The 9,930-nt window shown below is 41.9% G+C and overlaps 1 protein-coding gene across 1 annotated transcript; it reads left to right on the plus strand.

Moving 5' to 3' along the window:
• Positions 1-2,222: 2,222 nt before the first annotated feature.
• Positions 2,223-8,049, plus strand: LOC104007722 (10 kDa heat shock protein, mitochondrial-like). Its single transcript, XM_063816124.1, has 4 exons — positions 2,223-2,276; positions 4,525-4,564; positions 7,314-7,586; positions 8,000-8,049. The coding sequence occupies exons 1-4, from the start codon at positions 2,223-2,225 to the stop codon at positions 8,047-8,049; spliced, it is 417 nt and encodes a 138-aa protein (XP_063672194.1).
• Positions 8,050-9,930: the final 1,881 nt, after the last annotated feature.

A 9,930-nucleotide genomic window follows, 5' to 3' on the forward strand; every position in this document is an offset into this window, starting at 1 on the left:
ATCAAAGCCTTCCTTTCCACAAGCTCATCCACATAGTCAAGCTCCCAATAAACAAGCTTTCCTATTGCCTAATTTTTAACATCAATGAGCAACCCAGGATCACTAGACAGTCAAGAAAAGGCTGCAGCAAGAAAGAGAAGAACCAAATTAAACAGAGAAATCGGCCCTAGAAGAGACAAATGATTCAGAGAACATTGGATAACTTAAAAATAATACCCTGTTATATATTCAGAAACAGTTGGGAAATAAAAATTCCACCCTAAAAACTAGAAAAATGTAACAATGCTTGAATCAGAGAACAAGAGATAAATTTAGGAAATTTAATTTTTATTTATTTTTGAGATGGAGTCTCACTGTGTCACCCAAGCTGAAGTGCAGTGGCGCCATCTCAGCTCACTACAACTTCCACTGCCCGGGTTCAAGTGATTCCCCTGCCTCAGCCTCTCAAGTAGCTGGGATTACAGGTGCCCACCACCATGCCTGTCTAATTTTTTATATTTAGTAGAGACAAGTTTTGACCATGTTGGCCAGGCTGGTCTTGAACTCCTGACCTCAAGTGGTCCACCTGCCTTGGTTTTAAATGATTGTTAAACTTTAAGAATTTAATAGAAGGCTTGGGAGGTAAAGTTGAAGAAATCTCTCAGAAAGCAGAACAAATAAACCGAGGAAGGAAATGTGAGAGTACAGTAATGAAGTCTTTATCTCATTAATTAGAATTACAGAAAACAGAACAGAAACAAAGGGGTAGGGTAGAAATAAAGTCATGGAGAAGAATTGATTTTTGCCAACTCCTTGTATCCACAGACAACCTAAGGTTGCAACTAATAAATATAATTGCAAATTAAATATTTGTTAATAGTTTTCTTTATATTAATGAGCAAGACAAAAATGAAACAACCAAGAGGTATGTCTGAACTTAACTCATTAGTCAATGATGTGAGCAACTTCTTTGCTGAATTGGATAATAGTTTTCAAGTACTGGAAAAATGTGTCCTCATTTTTTGGTGCTATTTACAATGTAACAGCTATCGATGTGACATACTTTTTTTTTTTTTTTCTGAGACAGACTTGTGCTCTTGTTGCCCAGGCTGGAGTGCAATGGTGTGTTCCTGGCTCACTGCAACCTCCACCTCCCAGGTTCAAGTGATTATCCTGCATCAGCCTCCCAAGTAGCTGGGATAACAGGTGCCTGCCACCACGCCTGGCTAATTTGTGTATTTTCAGTAGAGCGAGGTTTCACCATGTTGGCCAGGCCATCTCGGCCTCCCAAAGTGCTGGGATTACAGGCATGAACCACCGTGCCCGGCCTGATGTGACATACTTTCAAGTTTAATCTGCATTATTAACATTTTCTCCACTACTTTCCTAAGTTTAGAAGATCAAGGAAACAATAACTCAAGCCCTGGCTTGTAGCATTTGTCAATTTCTATGGTGCAAATACTCCCACCATGGCCAATTTCAGACGACCAACATGACATTACTGAATACAGAGGTGGGAAGAGATATGCAGTGACACACAAACACACACCTGTATATGTTATATATTATCATCATGTAGATACAAGACATATAAATAACCTCAATCTAGTATATATATATATACACTCAATATAGTAGTTCATATAGTAAAATAATCAGGAAGTTTTGAATTTTTTTTAGCATACTTCTTTTAATTGTAGGTTTATATACTTTAATTTTTCTTGGGGTTTTTGTTGTTGTTGTTGTTGTTGTTGTTTGCTTGTGAGACACGGTCTCACTCTGTTGCCCAGGCTGGAGTGCAGTGGCATGATCACAGGTCACTGCAGCCTCAACCTCCCGGGCTCAAGTGATCCTTCCACCTCAGCCTCCCAAGTAAGTGGGGCTACAGGTGCATGCCACCATATCCAGCTAATTAAAATTTTTTTTTATTTTAAATGAGATAGGGTCTCTCTATGTTGCTCAGGCTGGTCTTGAACTTCTGGGCTCAAGCAGTTCTCTTGCCTCAGCTTCCCAAACTGTTGGGATTACAGGCATGAGCCACAGCACCTCACCTTATACTTTAATTTTTAATGATGCAATGTTTAACAACCAGTTCATACATCTCTGAAAATTAAAACAATCGGCTCTCAGAGCTGGTTTGCAGAGACTCTAACCACCATTGGAACACATCCATGCAAAAAGCCCAAGGTGAGACAGACCATTGCCAATACCCTAGAGGGCCCCTTGATGCCCCCTTCCCAGTCATGGCCACCCTCATGGGCCACCACTATCCTGACTTTGCGGGGTGTCCTACTGAGGTAAAAATATTTTATTCAGGAATATTTTAAATACAATTTGAATGTTTATAATGTTCTTAAATACCATAGCAACAAATAAAAACAAACTATAATAAGCAATGAATACTTACAATTTATTACCAACTGTATCTAAATTATATTTCTGTTGCTTTTAATTCTATTTTTGAGAATGTCTTATTTCTTTTATGATTTAGTTTCTTTTTTCTATTTTTATCATCTTTTTATAAAAGATTCTTTTATTCATCAGTCTATGTTTAAGATCGCTGCTTTTCACTTTGGTTGCTATATACATGCACTATCAGTCACACTAATTGCACAACCTCTGTGCAACAAATGAATGCCCAGGCCCAGAGGGTCATTGAGACTCTATAGGGCAAGGAAGACCACCTAGCTTTGAGCTCTTCCTCAGAACCTGGGAACATACGACCTAGTGGACATCACTGTGTTCCTAGTCCTCACCTACATGCACATTTTAGAAAGAGGAGTCATGAACAGATCACAGTGGCCATTTACACTGTCACATTTCCATTCACTGCAGCCTCAACCTCCTGGGCTCAGGTGACTCTCCCACCTCAGCCACCCACGTACCTGGGACTACAGGCAAATGCCACCACAGCCTGCTAAGTTTTTTGTATTTTTTGTAGACATGGGGTTTCGCCACGTTGCCCAGGCTGGTCTCGAACTTGTGGGCTCAAGCAATCTGCCTGCCTCAGGCTCCCAAAGTGCTGGGATTACAGGCGTGAGCCTCCACATCCAACTGTCCTCCATTTTTCTATAAGCTGTAACACATTATCAATTTTATTGACTTTGAGCCCTTGATTTGTATGCGAAGTAGTTTGTGCAGTCTCCAGTGCACAAACTACTGGTCAGGAGTTCTTTGAAAGTTCTTTACTCTGCATGGAGTACCTCAATTGCTCATGAAACCATTCTCTGGGTTCCTATGATGTCCCTGTCACTTATTTGCACATTCATGGCAACTATTACACTTGATATTTTGCTACTAGGCTTTGCATCCTTTCCAGTTCCTTTTGTAATCTTGTCATGTTTTTCTCTGAAGCCATTGTCAAATGTACTTGTAAACATACTTTAAAATCTTACTGGGCCAGGCGTGGTGGTTCACACCGGTAATCTCAGCACTTTGGGAGGCCAAGGCAGAAAGATAGCTTGAGCCCAGGAGTTCAAGACCAACCTGGGCAACAATGTGACCCTATACCTACAAAAAATGTAAAATTTAGCCAGATATGGTGGCTTGTGCCTGTAGTTCCAGCTACTCGAGAGGCTGATGTGGGAGGATCACTTGAGCCTGGGAGGTGGAGGCTGCAGTAAGCCATGATCATACCATTGCACTTCAGCCTGGGCGACAGAGTGAGACTCTATCTGAAAAAAAAAATAAAATAAAATCTTACTGGTTATTAACCTCAAAGGAGAACACCATTGCCCACTTTTCTTTTCTTTCTTTCTTTTCTTTTTTTTTTTTGAGACAGAGTCTCAATCTGTCGCCCAGGCTGGAGTACAGTGGTGCGATCTCGGCTCACTGCAACCTCCGCCTCCCGGGTTCAAGCAATTCTTTGCCTCAGCCTCCTGAGCAGCTGGGACTATAGGTGCCAACCACCATGCCCGGCTAATTTTTTATATTTTTAGTAGAGATGGGGTTTCACCACCTTGGCTAGGCTGGTCTTGAACTCCTGACCTTGTGATTCACCCGCCTCGGCCTCCCAAAGTGCTGAGATTACAAGCATGAGCCACCTCGCCTGGCCCCACTGCCCCCTTTTCTCAACTATAGGACAATAAAGTACTTAAGCTTTTAGAAAAATCTCATATGCTAAAAACCAAGCTTATGCCTAAGTGGTTATTTGGTTTCTGGAAGGACTGTATGGTGTCAACGTAGGGAGGGGCATGAGCTAGTGGTAGAGATTGGGGAGGCATTGCCATGGGCCTGCTCTGCATCCCAGAAGCATAACGATAATTATGCCTCTCAAACAAGCTATGCAAATTGTAAAATATAAGTCATGGTACTCTTTGCTTTGAGAAAACATAAAAATATCCCACTTTTCATCTAGACAAAATTTTAAAACAAAGAAAAACTAGGGACATTACTGAGCATCTCACCTAAAATGATAGTGAACCTGGCATTGTTCTACAGTTGGTGTTTTGCCTGCTCCCCATGTGGTCTCATTTGTTTTTGTCAACAACTGCACAGTTTTGCAAGGCTTGGTGCACACAGTTTTTTGCTATTGTTCTCTTTTAGTGTCTGATTTTTTCAACTGTTGTCGGTTATGTATACCTAAGTGAGTTTTGTTTGTTTGGAACTGTCACTATTTTAAAACATTGTCAAAACAAAAGTCTTTTATTATCTTTTACAAAATGTGCTAATATTTCATTGTAAATCAAGGAACGACACCAATGATCGTAACGTGCAGTGAAGAGCTTTATCATTATTAATAATTAATCACATTTCATCTATTGGCCAGATAATGATTCAGCTTCCACTAGAATGATTCAGCTTCCACTTGGGAAGCTATAGAAAGCTTGAAGTTCGGCTGGGCGCAGTGACTGACGCCTGTAATCCCAGTACTTTGGGAGGCCGAGGTGGGCGGATCACGAGGTCAGGAGATTGAGACCATCCTGGCTAACACGATGAAACCCCGTCTCTACTAAAAATACAAAAAATTAGCCGGGTGTGGTGGCGGGTGCCTGTAGTCCCAGCTACTGGGGAGACTGAGGCAGGAGAATGGCGTGAACCCGGGAGGCGGAGCTTGCAGTGAGCCGAGATTGCACCACTGCACTCCAGCCTGGGCAACAGAGCGAGACTCCGTCTCAAAAAAAAAAAAAAAAAAGCTTGAGGTTCATAAAATTATGTGATAAGCAGTATCAATGCAAACTTACCTGCAAATTACAAAGCATCTTAGGTAAATTGCAAAGCTTTAAGGATACAATTTTGGTGGGATATGGACTTCAAAGAATGCAATATTCTGTTACTTATTGTTCTCTCCCACTTAAAAAAAAAATCAGTCGTGAAGAACTTCTAATGGAAAATTGCTTTGGCAATTTTTAGGAAGCATTGACAAGTTTCAGAAAGCATGAAACAGTTGAAGTTTATTTTAAAACATTGCAACTTGAGAGTACACATTTATTTATTTATTTATTGAGACAGAGTCTTGCTCTGTTGCCAGGCTGGAGTAGAGTGGCACGATCTCGGCTCACTGCAACCTCCGCCTCCCGGGTTCAAGTGATTCTCCTGCCTCAGCCTCCCGAGTAGCTAGGACTACAGGCTAGCGCCACTATGCCTAGCTAATTTTTGTATTTTTAGTAGAGACAGGGTTTCACCATGTTGGCCAGGTTGGTCTCAATCTCTTGACCTCGTGATCCACCTGCCTCGGCCTTTCAAAATGCTGGGATTACAGGCATGAGTCACCATGCCCGGCCTGATATTTGTGGTAAAACTTCTGCTAATAGATTACCTTCACTCATTCTAGACAAGTTGAAAAGATAAGACATTCTTAGGTGAAAATATTTCACTTTTCTTGGAAAACAGCACTTTTTTTTTTTAAACAGGGTCTCTCTTTCTCTTTTGCCCAGGCTGGAGTGCAGTGGCACAATCTTGGCTCACTACACCCTCAGCCTTCTGGGCTCAAGAGATCCTCCCTCCTCAGCCTCTCGAGTAGCTGGGACTACAGGTGCACACCACCACACCTGGCTAATTAAAAATTTTTTTTTTAGAAACAGGTTTTCACTGTGTTGCCCAGGCTTGTCTGGAACTCCTGGGCTCAAGTGATCCACCCACCTCAGCCTCCCAAAGTGCTGGGATTACAAGTGTGAGCCACCGTGGCCAGCCAGCACTTGCTTTTAAGAGTTAATTTCATCTGATAATAAAAATTATTTTTTGGTGTCCATGAATTGATTTCTATAAATATAGAAATTCACAATCATTGAAATGATAAAAACAGGATAGTTGCAGGACATCATAAATAAGATTATTTTCCTCGGCTTATTCAATGCTGCATTATAAGACTGATAGTACAAAGAAAAAACTTGGTTTATGCAAGATGACCACAGAAAATATCAACGACTACTTTTTTTTAAGAGGTCACAAGATGTTTTCTTATTATGTAATCTAATCGATACTGGACATCAATGCTACGAGATAGGTTGGGCAAGCATTTAGCATCCTTCATTATTTCCTTTTCCTTTTAGTTGAAACATAATAACTGTACAAATTTATGGGTTCAGAGTGATATTGCAATACATGTATATAATGTGTAACAATCAAATCAGGGTAATTAGCATATAGATCACCTCAAATATTTATCATTTCTTTGTGTTGGGAATATTCAAAATCTCTTCTAGGTTTTTGAACATATACACGAAATTATTGTTAACCAGCCAGGCGTGGTGGTGCGTGCCATAGTTCCAGCTACTCGGGAAGCTGAGGCAGAAGACTAGCTTCAGCCCAAGAGTTGCTGGGCAACACAGACCGTCTCCCTTTAAAGAAAAAAAAATTATGCCGGGCGTGGTGGCGGGCGCCTGTAGTCCCAGCTACTCAGGAGCCTGAGGCAGGAGAACGGCGTGAACCCGGGAGGCGGAGCTTGCAGTGAGCTGAGATCGTGCCACTGTACTCCAGCCTGGGTGACAGAGCAAGACTCTGTCTCAAAAAAAAAAAAAAAAAAAAAAGAAAGAAAAAGAAAAAAAAATTGGCAGGTGTAGTAGTTCATGCCTGTAATCCCAGTATTTTGGGAGGCTGAGGCCGGTGTATGGCTTGAGCTCAGGAGTTCGAGACCAGCCTGGACAACATGGCAAAACCCCATCTCTACAAAAAATACAGACACACAAAAAATTAGCTGGGCATATCTGTGAGTGCCTGTAGTCCCAGCACTCAGGAGGCTGAGGCAAGAGGATCACTTGAGCCCAGGAGGTCTGTGCTGCAGTGAGCCATGATCACGCCACTGCACTCCATCCTAGGTGACAGAACGAGACCCTGTCTCAAATAAAATAAAATAATTTTTTTTAATTTAAATTATTGGAGGTCTCTACTTGCAGGGCAATGTGAGAGCAGAGTACTATCGGTGGCAGCGGGAGCACTTAGAAAGTTCCTTCCACTCTTTGACAAAGTATTGGTTGAAAGAAGTGTCACCGAAGCTGTAACCAAAGGGGGCATTATGCTTCCAGAAAAAATCTCAAGGAAAGGTATGGCAGTAGCTGTTGGATCAGGCTCTAAAGCAAAGGGCAAAGAAATTCAACCAGTTAGTGTGAAAGTTGAAGATAAAGTTTTCCCACAATATGAAGGCACGAAAGTAGTTCTAGATGACAAGGATTATCTTTTTTCCTTCCTTCCTTGCTTCCTTCCTTCCTTCCTCTTTTCCTCTTTCTTTTTCCTTTCTTCTCTTTTCTCTTTTCTTCTCTTCTCTCTTCCTTCCTTCCTTCCTTCCTTCCCTTTGACAGGGTCTCACTGTGTCACCCAGGCAGGAAGGAGTGCAGTGGCACAATCACAGCTCACTGCAGCCCTCAACCTCCTAGGCTCAAGCAATCCTCCCACCTCAGCCTCTCGAATACCTGGAACTACAGGTGCACACCACCACACCCAGCAAATTTTTGTATTTTTTGTAGAGATGGTGTTTCACCATGTTGTCCGGGCTGGTCTTCAACTCCTGGGCTCAAGCCACCCCCTTGGCTTCCCAAAGTGCTGGGATTACAGGTATCAGCCATCATGCTGGGCCCTGCCAAGAATTATTTCTTATTTAGAGATGGTGACATTCTTGGAAAATATGTAGACTGAAATAAATCACTCTTGAAATGCATCAACATGAAGCTGCCATTCCACTGAAGTTCTGAAACCTTTCATCATGTGAGCAGTTTCCATGTCTGTCTTTTATAATAAACTAATGATAGCTAAAGTGAATAAATAAAATAAATTATTGTTAACCATACTCATCCTACAGTGCTATAGATCACTATAACTTATTCCTTTTCTCTATCTGGAATTTTGTACTTGTTAACCAATCTCTCCCTACCTTACCTTCTCCTTTACCCTTCCCATCCTCTAATAACAACAGTTCTGCTCTCTATTTCTATGGGCTCATTTTTTTTTTTTTAGCTCCCACATAGGAGTGAGAACACATGGTGTTTATCTTTCTGTGCCTGACTTATTTCACTTAACATAGTGTCCTCCAGCCTCATCCATGTGCAAATGACAGAATTTCATTCTTTTTTTTGAGATGATGGAGTCACATTCTGTTGCCCAGGCTGGAGTGCAGTGGTGCGATCTCTGCTCACTGCAACCTCTGCCTCCTGGGTTCAAGCAATTCTCCCGCCTCAGCCTCCTGAGTAGCTGAGATTACAGGCACGCGCCACCACACCTGGCTAATTTTTGTATTTTTAGTAGAGACGGGGTTTCATCATGTTGGTCAGGCTGGTCTCCAACTCCTGACCACGTGATCCACCCACCTTGGCCTCCCAAAGTGCTGGGATTACAGGCATGAAGCACCACGCCGGGCCGAATTTAATTCTTTTTTATGGCTGAATAGTATTCTATTGTGTATATATACCACATTTTCTTTATCCATTTATCTGTTAATGGACATTTTTAGGTGGATTCCATATCTTGGCTATTGTGATAATGCTGCAATAAACATGGGGGTGGGCAGTGCAGATATCTCTTCAATAAACTGATTTCCTTTCCTCAAAGTCTACTTTTTTTTGTTGTTTTTTTTGTTTTTTGTTTTTTTTAGACAGGGTATTGCTCTGTTGCCTAGGCTGGAGTGCAGTGGTGTGATCTCAGCTCACTGCAGCCTTGACCTCCTGGGCTTAAGGGGTTGTTCTGCCTTAGCCTCCTGAATAGCTGGGACCACAGGTATGTACCAACACACGTGGTTAATTTTTGTATTTTTAGTAGAGACCGGGTTTTATCATGTTGCCCAGGCTAGTCTTGAATTCCTGGGCTCAAGCTATCCACCCACCTCGGTCTTCCGAAGTCCTGGGATTACAGTCATGAGCCACCACACCTGGCCAAGACACTCTTTGAAAGTAGTCTTTTGCCAGGCATAGTGGCTCACACCTGAAATCCCAGCACTTTAGGAGGCCAAGGTGGGCAGATCACTTGAAGTCAGAAGTTCGAGACCAGCCTAACCAACATGGTGAAACCCTGTCTCTACCTAAAATACAAAAATTAGATGGGCGTTGTGGCATGTGCCTGTAATCCCAGCTACTTGGGAGGCTGAGGCAGGAGAATCGCTTGAACGTGGGAGGCAGAGGTTTCAGTGAGCCAATATCATGCCACTGCGCTCCAGCCTGGGGGACAGAGTGAGACTCTGTCTCAAAAAAAAAAAAAAGGAAAAAAAAAAAAAAGAGAGTGTCTTATTGATGATGAAGACATGGCCAAGACTAGCTCTCCAGGGTTATATAATTATTTGCTGGAAATCAGAGTCAATATGAATAAGGCACAAAATTATGCCCAAGATACTGCTGCTAACATGAGTGAAAAGTTAACAGAGTGTTGTAGTCAAGTGTATGTAAGAAAAGTCAAGACTGTTATTCTATGTGGTCTTGTCACACTCATCCTCTAAATTAGTCATATGAGGTCTAGAAGGAAATGAAAGAACATTACAATTTTCTAGTTTCAATTTTTTATATTCTACTTCTCCTGTACCTGTGAAGATAC

This window comes from Pan troglodytes, chromosome 7, assembly GCF_028858775.2.
Source record: "Pan troglodytes isolate AG18354 chromosome 7, NHGRI_mPanTro3-v2.0_pri, whole genome shotgun sequence".
Taxonomy (NCBI): Eukaryota; Metazoa; Chordata; class Mammalia; order Primates; family Hominidae; genus Pan; species Pan troglodytes.

What these genes read in the sequence shown, in the direction of transcription:
- LOC104007722 (XM_063816124.1), top strand. Translation starts at nt 2,223, where the DNA reads ATGGCCACCCTCATGGGCCACCACTATCCTGACTTTGCGGGGTGTCCT. An exon ending in TTGCGGGGTGTCCTACTGAG is followed by an intron (nt 2,277 to 4,524) that starts GTAAAAATATTT and finishes GTTCTCTTTTAG; the next exon opens with TGTCTGATTTTTTCAACTGT. An exon ending in TGTCGGTTATGTATACCTAA is followed by an intron (nt 4,565 to 7,313) that starts GTGAGTTTTGTT and finishes CTCTACTTGCAG; the next exon opens with GGCAATGTGAGAGCAGAGTA.